At 41.7% G+C, this 22,356-nt stretch overlaps 1 protein-coding gene across 2 annotated transcripts in view; it reads left to right on the top strand.

Annotated features, from left to right (window-relative positions):
* Window positions 1-22,356, top strand: part of CRIM1 (cysteine rich transmembrane BMP regulator 1) — a 205,186-nt gene that overhangs the window by 86,312 nt on the left and 96,518 nt on the right. For both annotated transcript variants that reach the window (XM_082427666.1, XM_082427665.1), the window contains exons 3-4: window positions 10,115-10,357; window positions 11,417-11,537. In XM_082427666.1, coding sequence (XP_082283792.1) covers window positions 10,115-10,357; window positions 11,417-11,537 — 364 coding nt within the window. The remainder of the gene's footprint in view (window positions 1-10,114; window positions 10,358-11,416; window positions 11,538-22,356) is intronic.

The raw sequence follows: 22,356 nt of genomic DNA, 5'->3' as shown, positions 1-22,356 counted from the left end.
CGGGCTCTGGAGTGCAGGCTCAGTAGTTGTGGCACACGGGCTTAGTTGCTCTGCAGCATGTGGGATCTTCCCGGACCAGGGCTCGAACCTGCTTCCCCTGCATTGGCAGGCAGATTCTTAACCGCTGTGCCACCAGAGAAGTCCCTTCACTCATTTTTTGTGGGCTTGTGTTTATGGCCAGAAGGGGACACGAGGTTTTCAGAGAAGGCTATAGTTTATTAGGTAAAATTAATCTTTTTGAAACCAATCTTCAGGTCTTTTACATTTATCCAAACTATCCTTAGGCCTTACTTTATTGCCAGATTTAAAAAAAATAAATTCATTGTTACATTTTGAAAGCTTGTTACCGTGTATGAAGACATGAATATAATTATTTGAATGACAAATCCTTCTGGGAGTAAACTGAATACATATTCCTGGTGTGAATTAACAGATGATGAGATAAAATGTCTCTGGACTCAAAATTCTAATAAACTTTAGTAAGTTAGGATTTTAAATCCTGGAGGATGCACACAGGTCTCGTTTGGGAGCTAATCTCTCTCCCACTCCCTACTCCTTCTACCCCAGCACCTACCACCAGAGACAGATGCTGGAAACCCCTTTCAGCTTTTCTCATTTCTCCCAGGAAGATTCCAGAGAACTTGTTGATTCAGATTTCCTAAGATTTAAAGCGGCTTCCGGTCCCCTGGGAGTATAGGGGACTGCGGGGGTGGCAGGTGGCTAGAACAGTGAATAAACCCTTACTGTACATTGGAGTCATCAGGGAGGCTTTAAAAGATACTGATGCTGGGGTCCCACTTCTAGTAATTCTGATTTAATTGGTCTGGGATGTATTCTGAGCTTTTGAACTTTTAAAGTTCCTCAGGGGATTCTAATGTGCTGCCAGGGTTGAGAATCAAAATTCTAGCATTGTGGTTTTCAAACGATAGTATGCATGAAAAATCTCCTGGAGGATTTGTTCAAGCACAGACTCCTGGGCCCCACCCTCAGAGTTTCTGATTCTGCAGGTCTGATGTGGGCCTTAGAGTTGCCTCTCTAGCAAGTTCCCAGGAAATGGCTGATGTGCTGGTCCACGGACTGCTGTTTGAGAACCACCAACCTAGGGCAGTTTGTCTCATCTGGGACTCTTGCTAAAATGCAGATTCTGATTCAGTAGGCTTGGCACGGGGTCTACGCTTCTGTAGCTCCAACAGGCTCCCAGCGGATACTGACGCTGGTCCAGCAAAGCTCTAATGGAAAGCATCGTTTTCAACCCAATTCAGTAACATCCTGCCTAGAAAAGATGTGTGGTCTGTGAGATTCCTGGAGGTACCATGGGCTCAGCATACAGCTTGGACCACTTGGAGGCAGGCAGAGATCTGGAGGGCTTAGTGCTGCTTTGGCATTTGGCCAGCTGCCATTTGCCAGGATGTTTGAACATGCCCCTGGTGAAGCTCTGTTGTCAGTAGAGAACTTCATTGTAAAGATTCCCATTTTGCTTGGAGGAGTAACACAGTGGTCCTCAACCCCAATCACACAATGGAATCACCTAGGGAGCTATAGAAACAGATATTAATTCCCAGGCTCCTTCCCCAGAAATTCTGCTATAATTGATTGGAGGTGGAATCCAGACAGTGGCATTCTTAAAAGCTTTGTAAGTGATCCTAATGCACAGCCAGGGTTGAGAACCACTGAGTTCAAGGATCGCATGTTGTGGTCTTACAGATCATTTAATTATTTTTCTTTATATTGGGCTAATTTATATCCCACTCTGGTACAAACTAACTTTATTAGGTTTCTGAAAAAAATTTAATGTGACATGTTTAACAAACCACCAGGGAAAAAAGGCTCTATGTAGATGCCATCACTGTTAAATCCTAAATTCAGAGTAAAAGAAAGTGCTGGGAAAGTACAGCTGGTGTTTCCGAACGAGCTGAAATATGAAATATTTCTGGGACTGTATCAACAAGCCTAATTTTTTCCCCTCGGGGTTATGGTTGTGTGGAACAAGTCTTCACCACGAAGCTTGCCAAAAAAGGTTATGATAAAATCATGGAATGTGAATGAAAAGAATTCACAGTGTAACTTTAAAGGAGTCAGCCTCTAAATTTAAAAATGCAGGGATGACATGTGTCTTGCACTTGTAGTAGAAGTCTTCAGAACAAAATAGTGCTGGGTATAAGAGAGCTCCTCCCTTATGTCTGTATGGCCAAGAAGCAAATGAGATGGGGAGGATGGCCAACCAGAAAGTGATGAGGACACAGCTGGAGACCCTGAGCCTCTTTATCTTTGCAAATGACTTTTTTTTAAATTTATTTTTGGCTGCGTTGGGTCTTCGTTGCTGTGCGCAGGCTTTCTCTAGTCGTGGAGAGCAGGGGCTACTCTTTGTTGCGGCATGCAGGCTTCTCATTGCGGTGCCCTCTCTTCTTGCAGAGCACGGGCTCTAGGCGCGCGGGCTTCAGTAGTTGCAGCACGCGGGCTCAGCAGTTGTGGCTCATGGGCTCTAGAGCGCAGGCTCAGTGGTTGTGGTACACGGGCTTAGTTGCTCCGCGGCATGTGGGACCTTCCCGGGCCAGGGCTTGAACCCGTGTGCCCTGTATTGGCAGGCGGATTCTTCACCTCTATGCCACCAGGGAAGTCCCTGCAAATGACTTTTGCATTCTATACTTGAGCAAAAAATGTAGCCATTGACTCAACATACAAATACCAGGAAAGCTGAAGTTACTTTTGCTCTTGGCATTGTGGACTAGTGTGAAGATCGTGCTTTGGAGGCTCTGCCACTTACTTTGTGACCTTGGCCATGTTTCTTAGTCTCTCTGTTCCTGTCTCCTCATCTGCCAAGTAGCAATGCCGATTTCATCTCTTTCACACAGGAGTGGGAAGGGGTGTGAGCACAAGGCGAGGCATGGCACCTCACATGGAGAAGGTGCCTAGTTGGTAGATATTCTTTCACTGCTCTAGCATGATCACGAGAATTGAATCCTTAATAAGAAACATCATCCAGCAAAACGTTTTTCTTATAAGTCTTTACTGGTATTTTCTACCTGTGAATTATACTAATTCAGATTTCTTCTTAACAGTCATGAGACAGATATTTTCTATGTGGCGAGTAGGTTTGTTCTTGCCTCGGAGCCTTTATTCTTGCTGTTCCCTGCACCTGGGACACCCCTGCCCTGCAGTTTGCCTGCCTTCCCCCTTCTTTCATTCAAGTCTCTGTGCAGGTGCCATGTCCTCAAGAGAGACCTGCGTCACCCACCTGGCCAATGCATTACAGTCGTATTGTCGATTCTGCTTCAAAGAATTTATCACCGTCTGGCATTATGCTGTGTAGTTCTTTGTTTATTATGTAACTCCTCTAGAATGGTAAATCCAGGAAGGCAAGCAAGGACTTTGTTTTATTCCCTGCTCCAAGCCCTGTGCCTAGAATCTTTGGCACATGGAACTCATTCAGAAGATATGTGCTGAATGAATGGGTGAAGGAAGGATTCATAGATTGCATCTCAGCTGGTACCATGAGGTGTGTCTCCCAGGACCACCTAGTGGCCACTGTGATACCCTAGGCCGATGCCATAGCTACTGCAGGACTTCACATTCTAAAGGAGTGAGGTTATAAAGGAGGGAGATTACCAGAGTAAGGTATGGGGAAAACAGTGATCCCAAACTCTTCCCCTCTTAACTCTATGTTCTATCTACTAAATTCTGTGATATTAGTTCTAATCCAAATTTGGGGTCCCTTGAAATAGCTCCATAGTTGGAACTCCCAAGAATTGTCTCAGAATGATGATGGGTTGCCTGTGTGCATGTGTATTATATACGTGAGAATTGGGATAGATTTCAGCAAAGCACAGAGTACCCAGCAGCACTGACTTTGTATTTGCCTATCTAAATTTACTGGTCCATTTTATGTGGCCTGTTTTTCCATTAATAAGTGTGCAGCATATCTGCTGTTATTTTTAAGTGGCCATTTTAAGAGGTTTTGAAAGAGGAAGAATGCTTCAGTGTCAGATGTGTGAGACTCTACAGAAATTAAATAGCTAGAATGAGAATCTGGCAGTATAATTTTTCTCTTTTTTTTTTCTTTTTCCATTTAGTAGTTTTTCATTCGTCTTTGGTTTTCTTTAAATCTGTGTTTAAAGAAGAAAACCCTTGAATGCATTTGTTGCTTGTAGATCATGATTTTACTTTTCCTGTTGACATATGGACCTGGAAAAAGTCTACAACTGGCCAAGATGCAGGTTAAAGTGACTAGGATTGATACAAACTTACCATTATTATTGTAAAGTCACTTTAATACTGGGTGACCCTGTCAATATTTTGAGGGCTAACCTCTTAAAGGGAGATAATTAATATGATGAAACCAGCTTATTTCCCTTAATTACCTCTGTTGCAAGTGATCCTGTCACTTTAGACTTTCTATATCTGGGGCAGTTTTTTTTTGTTTTTGTTTTTGTTTTAAGATGCCAGTTGCAAAGTGTTGCCCGGGCAACCAGACTGAAGAGCTTGTTAATTAAGTTAAGTACTATATATAGACTTGTTAGACACCATAGGGAAAGAGTAAGGAGAGGCTTCTCTTCAAATGGATAAAATTTAAAATTCAGAGGTAATGTCAGAAAAGCCTTCTAAATGATAGAAAATATATGGTGTGTCTGTAGTTTTCTCCTTATTTTCTCCATGGAGGAGAGATGGAGACACAGATGAATAAATGAAATCGACTGCAAGAATTATTTAGAAACAGGCTGAGAAAGAAGGTTTTAGAAAAACAATTCCTGGTGCTATGGTAACCATAGTTGGGTTCAAGTGACAGGCTGATGATGGGGGAAGGGAAGGATGCTGGGTGAGTGTTCTAGATAATCTGTTGAAAAGTGAATAGAGGGTAGAATGAAGAGGAGAATAAAGCTAAGACACTTAACGATCACAAAATAAAAAGAAAGATTTAGATCTTAGAAATCTAAATTCTTTGAAAGCATCACTTTACAATTTGCCAAGTCAGTATAACAGGCTTGAATCTTCTGCCTGCTAGTCATGAACTTAACCACACATCCTTGAAAAATTAAAGTGAAAACTGTTAGAAATATGAGGAGAAGTTGCTGGTTCATAGTGGGAGATTTTTTAATAGATCCTTCTTGGAAATCAGTTTAAAAATGTAAGATGTAAGTGAGCAGAATGTCATAATTAAGCTTGATTTAATAGATGCGCAAGTTTGGATTCAATAAACAGAGAATACATGTCCTTTTCAAATACTCATGTATTCAAAAAGTTGGCCATAGGCCACATGTACATACACGTGTGCCAAAAAAACAAAAACAAAAGATAAACTCAAGAAATTAACAGAAGTAGAAAATTGTATAGCCTACATTTTCTGGCAACAGGGCAGTGAAACCATAAATTAAACTGAAAAGGAAAGCCAAGGAGAAGGAAAGGAAAAAGGAAAGCCATGCAGAAATTTATTAGCACTGTCCTAAAAAGCCTTTAGTTAAAGAAGAGATCAAAATTGAATTAGGGGGGCTTCCCTGGTGGCACAGTGGTTAAGAATCCGCCTGCCAATGCAGGGGACACGGGTTCGAGCCCTGGTCCAGGAAGATCCCACGTGCTGCGGAGCAACTAAGCCCGTGCGCCACAACTACTGAGCCTGTGCTCTAGAGCCTCCGAGCCACAACTACTGAGCCTGCACGCCACAACTACTGAAGCCCACGCGCCTAGAGCCCATGCCCTGCAACAAGAGAAGCCACCACAAGGAGAAGCCGGCGCACCTCAACAAAGAGTAGCCCCTGCTTGCCACAACTAGAGAAAGCCCGCGCACAGCAACGAAGACCCAACACAGCCAAAAATAAATAAATAAAATAATAAATTAAAAAAAAAAAAATTGAATTAGAAATGAGTTACATTGAGAGTAGTACGTATCAAAAATTAGAATATAACCAAAGCAATATTTGGCTAAAATATTAAAATCATAATTAAAGTTATTCAAAAAAAAAAGTTACTCACACTTCTGAGAAAATAGAAGTGAACTAAGCATCAATTTTAAACCTAGAGAAAAGCCAGTTAAACAATCTGAAAGACAAAGAAGGAAGAGATTCAAAAACTTGAGAGAACCCATGAACACATAACCCACAAAAAAGAAAGCTTGCTCCATAAAGCCTGAAATGAGTTTGTAACTCTAGATGAATGAGGTATTTCTTAATATATATAAACATATGTTGTATATATTTCTAATATATGTTAGTATAGACAATTCTACAAAAGGTGGAACACCTGAACAATCTAATAACCAACAAAGAAATCTGTCCTTTCCTCCTTTAAAAATATACTGAGTTCAGATAGGTTCATGAGTTATATGAAAACATCAAAGAATAGATAATTCCTGTGGTATTTGAACTGCTTTACAGCCGAGAAAGAGGTAGAATGATAAACAGGTCATTGAAAAAGTTAGTATTAACTCTGGAGCTAAGACCGGATGAGGCCAGCACACACACACACAAAAAGAGAGAGCCGCAGGCTAATATTACTCAAGCTTATTAATCTAAAAGTCTTAATATGTTAGGAAGTCACACCCAGCTGGATCTTTAGAAAGAGGGTTTATTCTAAGAAAACGAGGCTGGTTTAAAATCTACTAATTGATTATATTAGTAAATTAAAGGGAAAGCCAATATGAATCTTGAGAAAAGTTGAAAAAGCATTTATAATAAGATGTAATCCTCATTTTTAACATTCTTAAATCATTTCAGACTGTGGTTCAGACAGTGTCTGTGGTAGCCTACCTTATGCCGCGTGTGTTACTAAGGCAGGTCTTCAGAAATAAATAAATCTCTCAGGGCTTGAGCTGCAAAATACATACCAGTCAGTGACAATGTTGGGACTGTTAAAAGAAACTTAAAGAGCAGAATAACTAGGAAGATCTAATATGTTGGGTTTTCATGAAAACATCTTTCTTTGAAGCTTATGTTTTAAAAGTCTGATTATGCATACCGAATATATTCTAGAATAAGAATGTAATAGAATGTGATACAGAATAAGTTAATTGCAGCACATTAACAAGAGTAGAAAGTAAGTGCAGTTTGCAGTTAAAGTCATAGCACTCTTATTAGTTATGAGACCACGTGTTTGTGTTTGACAGATAAGACATCTACTCAGTGTGCTTTCCACACTCCCATCTCCCATACAGCCAAGGTTCGCTTTCTCCTTCTCAGCTCTTTGATTTGTTCTGCCCACGCTGATGGGGATCCAGGAGTGGAATTCCTCTTAATTATGTTCTCTTCTGAAGACAGTTGCTTGGGCTTGTAATATGAAAATTGGGTGTATGTATCCTCTGTATATCCTGCTGCAGCCACACTGGCCTCTTGCTCCTCTTGGGACACGCAGGAGTGCAGTAGCTGTGCCCTCTGCTGGTGTGCTCTTCTCCCAGGTATCTCCATGGCCCACCCCTCACTCCTTCAAATCTAGATGTTCAAACATCAGCTTCCCAGTGATGCCTATTCCGACCAAATTGTTTTGTTTTTTGGTTTTTTTTTTCAATTTATCTTTGGCTGTGTTGGGTCTTCACTGCTGTGCGCAGGCTTTCTCTAGTTGCGGCGAGCTGGGGCTACTCTTCATTGCAGTGCGCGGGCTTCTCATTGCAGTGGATTCTCTTGTTGCAGAGCACAGGCTCTAGGTGCGTGGGCTTCAGTAGTTGTGGCACGCAGGCTCAGTAGTTGTGGCGCACGGGCTTAGTTGCTCCACAGCATGTGGGACCGTCCCAGACCAGGGCTCGAACCTATGTACCCTGCATTGGCAGGTGGATTCTTAACCACTGCGCCACCGGGGAAGTCCCCCGACCAAACTGTAACTGCCCCCCACTTCTTCCATGCACTAATTCCGCCTTGCTCTGTTCTATTCCCCCACCCAGCACTTATCACCCTCTGCTCCTATATAGTTTGCTTATTTATAATATTTATTGTTTATTTTATATCACCCTCCAGTGCATTGTAAACTATATAAGGGCCAGGATCTCTGTTTGTTTTCCTTGTGGTGTGTCCCAGGCTGCTGGAACAGCGGGCACTCAAGAAATATTTTTGAATGAATTTACCAGAACTATGAGTATGAAGGCTCTCCTGTGCTATCTTCTGATTAGACAAGAAATAGTTACACAAGGAAGATGGATGGTGAAATGAAAGATACAGCAATCAAGGTAGAAATGACCTGAGGGACACTTGATTTTGGAAATAGACCTACTTTTGTAATATAAAGAGCTAAGTGGACTGAAAGTCAGGAAGCTTGGATTCTTGCTTTAATTTTACCACTGACCTTAGACACATCGCTTGAATTTTCGGGCCTCAGGTTCTTTATGTACAAAATAGACTAAAATTTTTAGTTTAGAAGGCTGAACTAGGAGACCTCTTGCATCTAACCCTGCTTTGTGATTGTGGGTTTTACTTTAGGAAAGACAGAGCTTATGAACGTACCCCAATACTACATGGCATTATTTTCACCCAACATTTTCCGAACTCTTTCCACTCAAGGTCATGAGGCCATGATGATGTGCTTTTGGTTTATTTCAGACTTTTTTTTTTTTTGAGTTTAAAAAGGTATTATTCTTTATTTTAAGAAATAGTGATAAAATATACATAATGTAAAACTTACCATCTTCACTATATTTAAGTGTACAGTTCAGTGGCATTAAGTACATTCCCATTGTTTGTGCAACCATCACCACCATCCACCTCCAGAACGTTTTTCTTTTTTTTTTTTTCACACACACACACACACACACACACACTGTATTTTATTTTTACAAGAGATAAATAAACTGACACCAAGCATTGTAAATGGATGATCACAACAAAAGCAACAATGATTGCAATTACCAAACATGAAACACACTCATACTATGTCATGATATTGACATTCAGTCCAGTAATCCTCCACTGTAACAGCTCCTTTACTTTGCAGTGAAAATTGATTTGTATATTTTTTGCCTCTGAGTCCTTGTGGGATTTTTTTTTTTATTCAAACAGAAAGTCACAAAAATTATAATCATCCTCATCAGTTCACTCAGTCCCATGTAATTAATTTTTTTTTCATCTTGATCTTTTGTTAGCACTTTTATGAGGTCATCAGTTTTTCCATTAGAGTTCTGAAAATGCTTCTTCATTCAGTTCAGCATGATAGTCAGTTATCAGAAACCTGTACTTGTCAGAGTCTTTTCCATGAATTCCTTGAAGATGAAACCCTTTTATAGGAACATTTTTGCAGAAGCATCAGAGTACACCCAGAACTGTCTGTAAATGACAAAAGACTTAAAAATGACCACGGTTAAAGATTTGATGAAAGTTCATAATAATGCAATTGACAAGGGCCTAATGTGGCTATAAGTTTCTTAAAAGCTTAAACCAAGAAACGGAGCTGCGCACTGGGGCTCCAGAAGCTAGGGCTTTGCTTGATTTATTTTTCTTATCTGTAAAAATGGAAGTGCAGCAATAGGTTGGTGACATAATACAGGAGAAAGGAGAATAAGGTACATTTGATGGATTTCTGCTAGGGATGGTGTGTGTGGTGGAAACACACCAGATGCTGTTTCGGGAAATTACATGGGAGTTTGGCTCAATATCCATCTTGCTAAAGCTTTCCTATCATCTTAGTCTGTTCATCTCCTCAAATTTCAGAGCTTGGAGGTCGAGTTCCTCCGTGGTGATTGTCATCCATCTTGTCTTCAGTCCCCAAAACAGCCATTAGGTATTTGTGGCCCTGTTTTGGCGTTTAAATGGACACTGTTTTCAAAGAACGGCCCTTAAAACTCCTCTTAAACTTAAAGATTTTTCCCTTGGTCAGTGACTGAGTCCCGTTTTCAGAGTCTCCACGTCACATAGGCATCTTCCCTCCGCCTTTCTTCACCTGATCCATGTGCTGGACATGGATTGTTCAACACAAGGGAGGGGACGGGCCGATGGAGAAGGCAGCTTCCACCCCTCGCTCTGCTGTCATGAGCAGGTCACGGGAAAGACTTCCATGGGCAGCTTAGCTGTGTTTGAGGGTTCTCACCAGATTTCTGTCCCTGCCGTACTCTTTGTTAGTTAGTCTATCATCAGGGCTGCCTGCACTTATGGGGAAAGTGCCCCATGCTGCCCCTGGGCCTGTGCTAAACTCTTTCTCTCCCATTTAGAAGAGAAGCCAGATTGCTCCAAGGCCCGCTGTGAAGTCCAGTTCTCTCCGCGTTGTCCTGAAGACTCCGTTCTGATCGAGGGTTACGCGCCCCCCGGGGAGTGCTGCCCCCTCCCCAGCCGCTGCGTGTGCGACCCCGCGGGCTGCCTGCGGAAAGTCTGCCAGCCAGGATACCTGAACATACTTGTGTCCAAAGCCTCAGGGAAGCCGGGAGAGTGCTGTGACCTCTATGAGTGCAAACCAGGTATGCACGGGCTTGGTCCCCGCAGCCTCGCTGCTTTGCATCAGAGGGCGGCAGCAGCCACCTTCCCCCGTGCCCCGCCCCACCCTGACCACGTGACAGTGGGGTGCTACACACCTGTTCCTCTGGGCTAATGGCAGCCTGGCTTCTGCCCTCCAGTCAGAGAACCAGATAATCCACTGGTACAGAAGTGCCTTCAGAGAGGGACCCTGTCTTTTTCTCTTTTCTTCTTCTTTTTTCTTCCTTCAAAGTATGCTTGATGGGGGCAGTAGGGTTAAAATTTATGGTACTGTGGTTGCCTGCTTCATTCCCCCAGAGGAGGTCATCATCCTCATTTGCAGATATATCTGTCACTTTAAAGTATTACATTTAAAAACAATCATCATACATAAAACAGAAAGTTATTTTTAGATAAATATATGCATCAAAATGCCAGACATTTTATAATGAAATACTCAGCCCCAATCTTCCTCCTTGCCAGCTCCCCACCATCCGTCCTTTAGCTTTATAGCATGTGCTAAGTCATCTTTGACTGTTTACTCAACTTCTTTGCCACATTTATTTTGTAGTCATGTCCCAGCTGTTTCTGGATCTATGGTATTTTTAACATCTTTGTTCTCGTGGCTGCATTTCTAATGTGGTCTGTGAGTAGGTCTGGACTGCAGAGATTTCCTCTTCCAAAGTTTCTAACCATGGGTCAGATTTTTTTTAACTGCTAGGTAAATGCTCAAGCCAAGCAAGCCCTCGTTCATCTCTTGAACTGTTTCATCAGAAATGCCTCGGGCTGATCGTCACCATCCACAGAACCACCACTGGTTTAACTCTCTGTCTTTCTCTGTGTCTGCATCTTAACTCTTCAGTGTCTTGTTCCCTTCTTTCCTTGAACAGAAGATTTGGGTCATATTACAGTTCTCTAACGTTGATGGAAATGAAAATGCCACTGCTAAGACAGGGTTTCCAGGAAGCAAGGAGACTACAGAAATTTGAAGAGCCAGTGTTTCATTTGGGGACTCAAAATGCAAGGAAACGTAACGGTGAATGGTGCCTCTGTTTGCCCCCCAGTTTTCAGCGTGGACTGCAGCACTGTGGAGTGTCCCTCCGTTCAGCAGGCCGTGTGCCCCCTGGACAGCTACGAAACTCAGGTCAGACTCACAGCGGATGGTTGCTGCACGCTGCCAACAAGGTCGGTCCGTCATTCGTTTCTTACGCTTTCTCCTCTGTCCTGTGTGTTAGCATCACGAAAGGCACAGTTTCAGGCATGCCGTTTGTTTTCCCCAAGGGTCAGAGAACCCTAATATCCTCCTGTTTCTATGGAGAAGTCACTGAACGGTTACTATGACTTGGTAGTTCCATGTATCGTTCCTGGGGCCAAAGTCAGCTGTCCTCAGGTTAAGTCCCTAATCCTTAGAGGTTCCTCAGGTTGGGGTGCCTGTGCACTTCTGCAGGCTGCAAACTAAACAGGCACGTGTGTCCCTCAGTCTGGAGCCGGGAAGGCAGCAAGGTATCGATCCATAGTAGGCATGTCATTTGATCCTGTGCAGTGAATCTTACGGGTGTTTAACCATTGTGTTCAATGGGGTGAAACACTGCATGCATCATAGAATTGCTCCCCAGGGATCCTTGACGTTTGCAATCACACATCTACCCAGACCTATAACTTGCTGAGGCAACAAGGAGTTTAAATTCCTATAATGCTTTCTGGAGGAGCAAGCACATCTCTCTTTGGCTTGGTGGGGAAAAAGCTGCTGTCAGTTTAGTCTTAGTAGCAGGACATGCCCTTAACCCCGCAGGGCCAGACTTACTCCAGAACGCAAGGGTCCCCAGGCCCCATCCTTGACCGTCTTCATAGCACCACCGTAGAGCTGGTACTTTGTGCTTTGCTTTGGGAAAGACCGTGCTTGGAATCACAGGGTTTACGTTCTGTTTCCCCTGCTGAGTGCCCTCCCCTCTTCCCTACCAGGTCCTCCCCTCCATCTTTCCCAGGTCACTAAGTAAGTCATGATTTTGACTAAGCCATCTCATTTCTTTCAACTTTTGCTTTACATTTAATATCCAGAGTTAACGTGGTACCTTCCTTAACCCCCCACATCTAAGCTCTCTCTCCCTCAGTCCCTGTGCCAGGCACTTAGCATCCGTGTTTGTTGCATGAGTAATTGTGATTAAACAAATGGGTTGCTAAGGTAGGAATGTGTATGGTCTGTAGTTAAGGAAAGTATCAGTCATTTGTCCATGATTGAAGTAGACATCCAGAGTTTGTTCTGATAACTACTTTTTTCTTCTTCCTTCTCTTAAAACACGTTAATTCTTTGACATTTACTAGCCATTGTTGTGTCAGAAACCATAGTATTCTCTCAGACATATTTTACAGGACTTGCCCTATCCTTTATAGTGCATCATAAAACAGGTGCAGAGATTTTTGTGAAGGTAACATACAGTGGCGTAGCACTTTCTTACGACACTACATTGTGATAATTTATGTGAAGATGTTTGGAAAGCGTTGAAGTATTGTGCAAACATAAGGTATTACTAATCAGTAAAGGAGGAAAATGGAGTATTACTAACAGTGACAGATGTCCCTTCAAGGTCTTCATGAAAAGGAAGGTGGCACATGATATTAGACCACCTAATTAATCAAAACTAAGCCAGTTGTCAATTAACAAGACCTTTAGAGAGCAAAAGGGACATTTCTCAATTCACTGTTACAAATGTAATGTAGCACCATTTGCATGTAGGAGGCACAGTAGGCTATTTTTTTCACTCTAAGGGGTTGAAATGGATAGAAGCAACAGGAAGACATACTTAATTTCAATTTAAGGGAAAAAAAATTTCTTACAACTAATGATGTACAGTCATGCACTGGGCTGCTTCCTGAGATAAACTGAGCTCCCTGGGGCCGGAGAGACTTCTTTCCGTCTGGATGGCCACCTTCCAGGAATGCTTAGAAGAAATGTTACCTTGGAAAGGAGGTTCAAATAGAAGCCTTCCGTTTTTATCCCCAAGCTTCCGTGAGTCTGGTAAACATAAACCTTAGGGTGATTATTACGTATTGACCTAATTTTGACTTTGGCATTCAGAACCAAAGGATATTCAGTTAAAGGTGGCTCTAATGAAGAAATTGGAAGCATGGAGAAGGAAGCCATCCAAAAATCCCAGGGTAAATTATTTGCAGGGAGGGATAAGTTCTCACAGCTCTTTGGTTTCCTGTATTTTAAATAGTCAGTGACCCTTCCTCCCCTGCTGCCCCTTCTCCACATGCATCCTGTGTTCCCACCTGAGCTGGATCCCCCCCACCCCCCAAGCTGTCTCGGGCTCTGGGCCTTTGCATTTGCAGTGGGCTCTTCCCTGATTGCCTTCCCCTTCTACAAACTTCTCCTCTTTCAGGACTACATTTCCTTCTGTTTGCAGTGTTTTTCAGTCTTCAGCCCCTAAAGATGACTTAGGTGTCTCTCCTCTGCTCCCTTGTAATCTAATTCCCATGTATCTCTTTATCATAGCCCTTTTCATAATACATGGAAATCATTGATTTTTTGGGGTCAGTCTCTCCTACTCTGTGTGCTTCTCAAGGGAAGGGAGTATTTTATAGCCTCTAGTACATAGAACAGGACTTGATATAAAATGGTAACCTACATTTATGAATGAGTGAATGAATGAATGAATGAATGAACAGGCCCACTATTGACCATGATGACTTATATGTTGAAGAAGAGAAAAATTATCTTCCTACCATTAGGTGGTAATACTACTCCTTGTCTCACTATAAAACCCTTGCAATTTCCCCCCAACCCCCTTCTTTATGGCCAATTCTCAGTATTGCAGAAATCCTCCACTCCAAGCACTGGTCTCACCTCTCAAAGCATGAGATGCCTTTATCTCTCTATTCTACCTTTTCTAATAGTGTTGTTCATCCTGCAGGACTCCCAGTTCAATTCTGCTTCATCCACAAGGTCTTTGTTCTTCAGCCAACACCCGTCTCACTCCCTAGGTACTCCCAACATATCCTGTCCATGTTTCCAATTAATCATATACTTCCTTGCATTGTTATGTAACTGTTAACATGGGTAAAGTCTTGTCTCACCAGCTAAAGGACATTTCTACAGGTCAGGGATTGTGTCTTCTTTCTTTTCCTCTGTGTATGCATTAATTCCGAATGAATCAGTAATGCAGAATACACTCAGACTGTGACTTAACCTAGTTGAGCATATTAAATGGGTTCCCGCTTATTAAGGAGGATGACAGACAGGTCATACTTTGATAAGAGAATAAAAACCCAAACAATCATGTGAAAATGGAAATAAAAAGAAGAGAGCCTAATATGTTGTAATAGTGGTAGTATTTTAAGAGAAGAAGACTACCTAACTTTATCCTTGTGTGTGATCCACGTCAAAGGTTTTCTCTTTGAGACCATGATTAGGTATAAAGAAGAGCATTTTAGAATATGCAGAACCCTGTTATGATGACTTGACCTTTACCAGCATATTGATAAAGAGCACTGTTAAGAAATTAGAGCCATTTGAGATCAAAACTGATTGTGTGGCGAATTCAGGGGGAAAAGCCCTTTACAGTCAGGACAGAGTAAGGTAAAATATTGGAAACTTTAGCAGTAGAGGTTTACCTTAGGTGGAAGTCACAGCCCCTTTTTTGTAGGACTTATTATACTTGCATAGACTAAAAAAGGAATTTGTGGACATTCTGCCCTCATCTTAAAGAATAAATCCCTCCCTCCTTCATTACCATCCAAATGGAATTGCCATTCCCAATGAGACTGTGTCACCCATTAAGGCCCCTGACTGCCCTGTTTGGGTGTAAGTACTTGCTCACTTTGTGAATTTTCTTTTGAGTTGCCTGTTCTCAGTTCATTTATTCATTCAGTTATTCATTCATTCATGGAACATGAGCTGAGCTCTTCCAAGTGATAGATACTCCCCTCCAGATGTCCTTTTGGTGCATGGATATCTCTTTCCACTTCCATGCCTGACAAGTACTGGTTCTCCCACCCACCTCTGCCCTTTGTAAGGATACATTAGTCCTTCTCCCCTTGCTGAGTCTCTGCTTTTTCTTAATGGCCCATCCTTCATTGCCCCCTCTTTTGCTGTCTTTTCTCCTGAACTTCATCCTGTTTAGATATCATTCTTTGTGATATAATTATCATTTTTAATTCTTCCTTCCCTCAACTTGGTTTAGGTGTCCAAGCACTCCGCTAATTCTTTTCATCCTCTTCTCTTCTTTTGGTGCTAGAATATGTTGTGAGGTATACGGCAGCTCATCGTACCTTTCAGGAGATAGTGAAAAAGAATGAGACTTAGTGGCTCTGGGCCTTAAACTGGGCCTGAACCCTGCATGATGACAAAAAGGAAAAATGGGACTGTCCATGGGGCTCATGACACCTCATGGTCTCTGCAAGACCCTTTGTACATGTGTGCATGCCACTGCCTCCATGCAAAAGGAAACTTACAAAGAGAAAGTTATGTCAGATGCTTTGATCAAATGATGTCTTTGCAGGGAAGGAGAAACAGGAAAGTCTTTAAGTAACATCTAGGTGGCAGTAACAGTGACAGCTTAAAATTGTAGTGTACCTTGCTGTTTACGAAGCATTTTTTACCTTTGCTGCCCTCATTTTGTCATCTTTCTGACTCCATGAGAAATTTATGGATATGAAAACAGAGATTGAGAGAATAAGTGACTTGTGCAAGATCACAAATGTTTTTTGGTACAAGGGACAGAGCAGGTCCAAGTCTTCAGCCTAGGTTCTTTGATTCAAAGCCCTATACTCTCCAGTGCAGTTTTTTTTTTTTTTATATACAATGTTTTGTTGTTGTTTTTAAGTTCAGGAAATATATCAAAGAATATGAATTTATATCTCACCATCATGTTTGTTTACATCAGCATAGTACATATTAACGCAATATGCCCATGTTTCAGTTACACATTGCTGTGTAACAAGGCAACCCCAAAAGTAGTTGCTTAAAACAATGAAGATTTATTATTTCTCATGCCTCAGTGTTTTAACTGAGAGGTTCTTCTGTAGCCAGTTGGTGGGTCATCTGGGGCTAGGTGGTCTATGGTGGCATCATTCTCACATGTCTGGCTGGAAAGACCTGTCACCCCCTGTGTGGTCCTTCATCCTGGCTCCTTTATGTGATGGCAGAAGCAAGGGAGGAAGTAGCAAAGCCTTAAAAGAGACCAAGAACTTGGAAGTCACACAGCATGACCTCCACTGCATTCTGATAGTGTAAGCAATTCACAGGGAGAGCCTTGGTTCAAAGAGTGGGGCAGTGGATTCCACCTCTTGATGGGAGAAGCTGCAAAGAATTTGTGACCATTTTTAATCCACCATAACATACATGTCATCAAAATAGGGGCCCCTTTAGGTTTCATTTTCTAATGGTTGAAAGTTGGTGGAGTGTTGCAGCTCTGCGACCTTCTTTCCAAAGACTAATGTCCTTCTGGCCGTGGGACTCAGGGCCCTCCTTTCTCTCAGCTGCTCTGTTTCTGCTTCTCCCTTCACTTGCCAGTCAGCAGTTCACCTGGGAGTAGATACATGATTTAGGAGCCTCTGAGCACCACCTCGACTTTAAGCATCATTTAGCCAATCATTATTTTTAACTCCTCTCCTTATGGAATGTTGTGACTATCTAGTTGATCTTGATTTTCTCTCATCACGCAACAGGGAGTGCCATTTTTGGACGCCATAAGATCTGCCTGATAAAACCAGGTCAATTTTTAAAACAAACAGAAAAAAAAAAACTTTCAAAGACGTACATAGTAATTCCCTCGGTAATGGTTGATTCTGGAATGGATAGTTGTCTGAGAGAAATAGACCCACCAGGTCTGGTTGGAGGGTAGATCCAGCCTGGGCTGTACCTCTGTGCATCCCATGTCCTCCTGTGTCAGCCAGCTTAGACTATTTATTAAGACGAAAGCTCCCAGATCATGTTTTGTTTTGTTTTTTCTCTGCACTCCTCACCCTTTGCTATCCCCGATGTATGTGCTGCATTTTACAGAGTTTTCCCTTTGCCTCTGTAATTTTTCACCAGGCTTTTTAGATACAGGTTCACAGGGGAGAAATTAACTAGTTAAAAATCTAAGAAGTAATACCTTTACTGTATTCCCTTTTACTGTAAGTCAAATGAGTGTTTCAATACCCTTATGCCTTTTGCTTTGTTATGTAACTATTCTTATGTTTTTATTAAGAAGATGAATGAATATAATATGTTATTGACAGTCACCCATTCTAAATTTATTTTAATGAGATTTTTCCACAACTTTTTGTTCTGAAACATTCTGTTGTCAATTTCTGTCTCTAAATATCCATTCCTTAATAGTTATTTAGAAAAATCCAATCCAGTTATTTTGAGGTGGAAATAAATTAAATCAGTGTTTATAATGTTGAAAAACTTAAAATAGGGTTTCTCCTGGGTTGTATGCAGTGTATCAAGCCAGGTTCCCAAGCTCCCTCCTGGCTGCAGCCTCTCTCTGACTAAAGGGTCTGATTCTCTTCCAGAACCTATATCCAGAACATTTATATCTCTTGCTTTCTGAGACTATACTGAAAATCCTCTTTTATTTTTAAATCAAGATTTGGAAGCATTTTTAACTTTTTCTTCTTAGTCCAAAGTAATTAAAAATTTTAGATTATCTGTAGGCTAAAAGGTTGACTAATATGTGACTTTGGTTTTCTCTAAAACGTTTAATAGAATGTCTTGAGCACATTAGATTCTGAGTACAGTTCCAGTGAAAATGTAGCTGAACCTGAATCCCAGCGCTGCCCCACCCACAGGAGGCAGGTTGTATGGCTCTCCCGTTTCAGGAAGGGTCCTGCCCGCTGAGTGGCAGAGCCAGGCTTTGTGAGCACAAATCACCAGCTAGCACCGTACTGCTGTGGTCCTGAGCTCACTCCCCATAGCCCCTCTCCGGCCCCACCGCTCAGGGGACCTAACATTCCATGTCATACACTTTCTTTTACAGTGTAGTCTGTGGGCAAATGTGTACATGTGAGTAGACCGTTCAGCAGCTAAAGAATACTCCTTCACACGTCACCTGGTGCTGTGCAGAAAGAGCCTGTGCCTGGATGCTCAGTTCTAGAATCCAGGTCCACTTCTGCATGAATCTGGACAAGCCTCTCACATCATCTGGGTCTGTTTTCTTACCTGAGAGAGAAGGAGGGGAGGAGGGATTTGATGATCTCAAAAGTAACTTCTACTTAAATTTAAATTTTTTGACTTTTCCCAAACCCTTTGGGGGGGGGGAAATAACCCCAATCTGCTGGTGATAGGAGACTCCTGAGAAAGAAATGAGAAGGAAAATTTTAGAAAATTCCAGAACTCAGAAGATAATGGGAGAAATATATGGTTTTCATCATGATAGGAAGGGGTAAAGTCCAAAGGAAGTCATAAAAGAATTACGGTTACTTTTTCTTTTTTTCCATTTTCTTTTTAAAAGAATAGGAAAGGCAAAATGAAATAATAATAATAATTTTTTCTTAGACTAATAATTTAAACCAGGATACTCAGAACTGGTTGAATTGTGAAAGCTGAGTGGTAATCCAACAAAATAGATTGCCTGTTGGTTAATGGCTAGTTGAATACTGCTAGTTAGTTGTTTTTTTTTTTTTTAATATCTGTAAATAGATAGCCCCTTATATAGCAGGAGCAGAGACTGTGTGGCCAAAGGCTGAATCCATAAGATAAGGACTTACTGTGTTAAAGTGCTTTCTCATAGAATGTGGATATCTCTGCCTGTCCGCCTGCCTTTCTGGGTACGTCGTGGGGAGCGTGCTGGGTGTGGCGTCCTCGAACCCCTGCACGCTCACCACCATGAACTCCCAGCAGCCTGTGCATGGCTGCTGGCTGGCTCCCACACCAGTATTTGTACCTGTCTCTCCCCAGCTATTGCTACTCCACTTTCCTTAAGGTAAAGTCTGTCTTTGTCTATCTTCCCTGTCACTCCTCTTTATCCAGCGTCTCCATATTTTTATTGCATTTTTCTTTATTTCACACTAACTTGTGTATACACACAGAGGGCATTATATTTGTGGAAGAGGTTTAGATTCTCTGTTCCTAACTTTATGATTACACCATTTCTTTCTATGTCTCTTAAAATAAAAAATGGTCTACTGAGTTAAGTTCCCTTCTCTTTGTTTGAGCCTCAGTTTTATTTCTGTCTTGTAAGACATTGACCTTAGAAGACAATTTCTCACTCATACCATGTCATATTATAACAGCTCCAAACACTGTAATTCCAGGAAAGGAAACAAGAAAAAAGGAAGGATGCCCAACCCTATTGTATCAGAAAGATACATCAGATATACAGCCCATGACCAGAACGAAGGTCATGAATTTTTTTTTCCTTTACCACAACATCTAGATAGTCATACTCTGCTGCTTCAGGCTGAAAATCTAGGATGCTTAGTTCCCATTCCTCCATCCTGATTTCTCTGTGCTCTCAAGAAAATCTGTCTTGTTGGTACTGTATTGTATTACAATAATAGAGTCTTAGCAGATTGCTGCACGCTGTTTCTTGTGACTGGATGTAGATATTTAGAAAAGAAGCTTTCCGGGGTTTCAGAATTTATAGCCTGAAATTGACTCATCCCGGCTGAAGCCAACAGAATGGAATCTTTGGCAGGTTGTCTTTTCCTTTCAGAAGCGCTTGAGTTACATCAAACTTAATCTAACCACAAAGCTACAGTGAGTGAAAACAAGGTGCAGATTTGGAAATGCTCAGTTAAATGGCCAAGACTCACTGAGAACCTCATGGAAGACAGAGAACACTGGGCTTGGTGGTAATGAATAAGATAGGGACAAGGCTTGAAGGAACTCAGTACCTTACAAATATCACCTCTGCCGGTCTCAGAAAAGTCTCAGACCTTTGGAAGGTAATAAGAAGGGCACACACACACACCTAGACACACACACACAGAATCACTGATGATCATTTTTCATATCCCTCCATATTTGCCTGTAGTTTCAAAGCTTGGAATCTACAGGTATGATCTTACAGAGAAGTCCCATTGTATCCCTCTGCTCCATTAACATCTCTCCACTTTTGAGTAATAGTCTTGGAGGGACAGTGTCAAGACTTTGCTGCTACACTTACACTTGGGTGATTCAGCTTTCCAGAGCTCCCCAGTCAAGTCTTGACTCCAGAGCCTCAGCCTGTCATTCTGCTGGTTGATGCCTTTAAGAGGGTGTTGAGGGCCTGGAGGGTGGGCGGGAGGATTACACAAGGGTCAGGAACACGGAGGACAAGACTGTCATCACAGGGCACACCAGCCCAACCAGACACGGATGTCAAAGCCAGAAACTTCCTGCAGGTGGCTCAGAAAAGGCAGGTTCCTTCTCAAAGCTCAGGGAGCCCCCCCTTAGTTCTTTGAGACGGTGTTAAGTTCTTTAGATCACCAAATAACAGTTACTGTAGATCCCTATGCTCTTAACAGTGTGCTAGGTAATTAAGTTGCATGTATCATGCTTATGGAAACTAACCAGTGGAAATTATCCCTGAATATTCATTTTCAAAAGGACTTTATCAAATTAAGAATCTTGTAATTAATTATCATGTCCATCTGTTCCCAAGACCTTGTCTTGAAGAAGACGGCACTTAATAACAGTTTTGGGGTTTTTTTGGTAAGATTAATCTTTTAGTAGACAAGTATCTCTAATTCAGTTCACTTTTTGGTTGTTCCCTTTAATTTGAATAATTTATCCAGCTGCTTTTGGGGAATAAATAAAATTAAGTTATCCAATATGTAAAATATGGATTAGCATAGCACAGATTTAAAACATTCCTGACTCTTGACATGCTATCATGGTAGCATTCTCTCTGTTTCTAAACACATGCAGAAAAATTTGGAAATATATTTGAAGCCCTTCTTTCTCAACTAAGAAAAGAACGTCTATTCTGTTGCCCTCTGTCACAGTAATTTTTGGCCCAAAAGAGCAAGTCAACTCATGACGAAAAAAGCCAGAGTCTATATTAAACTCTGATGTTTTTAAAACAAAATAATTGTAGGAATTCCATGTTATTATTGGACTTATCCCCAGAATGAAGAAAATATGCTTTCCTAGAAATAAAGCCCTTGCCCATTGGCGATGAACTATCTCCCTAGTAGAGAGTTTAATTTGTCAATAATTCACTTCAGATGTGTAAGCCCTGCACTTCCTATACTAGTGCCTTATGTCTTTTGCATTTCACCATGCATTTGACCAGTGTCTCGTCTTAGTTTATATTTGTTTCAGTCCTGAAACAAAGCTCAGGGCTCTCACTCAGAGGCTTTCAGTTTGATCTGAGTGAGCCTGGCCATCACCAGATGATGAAGACATGGCCTTCTGACTCTCGCTCAAAGAGAGTAACTCAGCTGAATTCCATAAGACTTTCAATTAAGTTGGAAAGTGGAATCCACAGCCCGGATAATATTGAACCTCAGAGGGCTTTCCCCACCCACCCTCCTTTGAAATCATCACCATCATGACACAGCTGAACGGAAGAACAGCTCCAGACAGTTCTGCAAAAATGTTCTGTGAAGCTGTTTACGTAACTAATAAGCAAATCTAACATATTAAAATCCTACCTCTTCTGGAAATGCCAGAAGCAACCCCAAATTTGGTGGACTATATTTTACTCTTCATTTGCACCTTTACATAGGATGTAAGTGATAAGACTCACCACTGTGTAGACACAGAGTGCAGAGGGTTCAGGGTTATATTTGCCCAGCAGATGTTTAACTGCTTGACTGCAACCCTGAAGGTGGAGACAGCTGGTTTCTCTTGGACTTGATGCCCAGTTAATCTGTTGTGAATGTATCATGCAGACAAGTGCATTTTAAAAGATCCTTTCGTGATTTTGCCTTTCTTTGTATGTCATGACTCTTATGATAAGATGATGGAGTACTTTGATCTTCATAACTAGATCATGGATTCTTGAAGACTCTTATGACACTTCCTAAGACATTAAATTGTGTACTTTTTTGAGGACAGGGATGCACCTTGTAAGTCTCAATCTCATCA

This window comes from Balaenoptera physalus, assembly GCF_965194825.1.
Source record: "Balaenoptera physalus genome assembly, chromosome: 15".
NCBI classification, from domain to species: Eukaryota; Metazoa; Chordata; class Mammalia; order Artiodactyla; family Balaenopteridae; genus Balaenoptera; species Balaenoptera physalus.
Note: the sequence above shows the minus strand (reverse complement) of the source record. Positions and strands in the feature narration are given on the sequence as shown.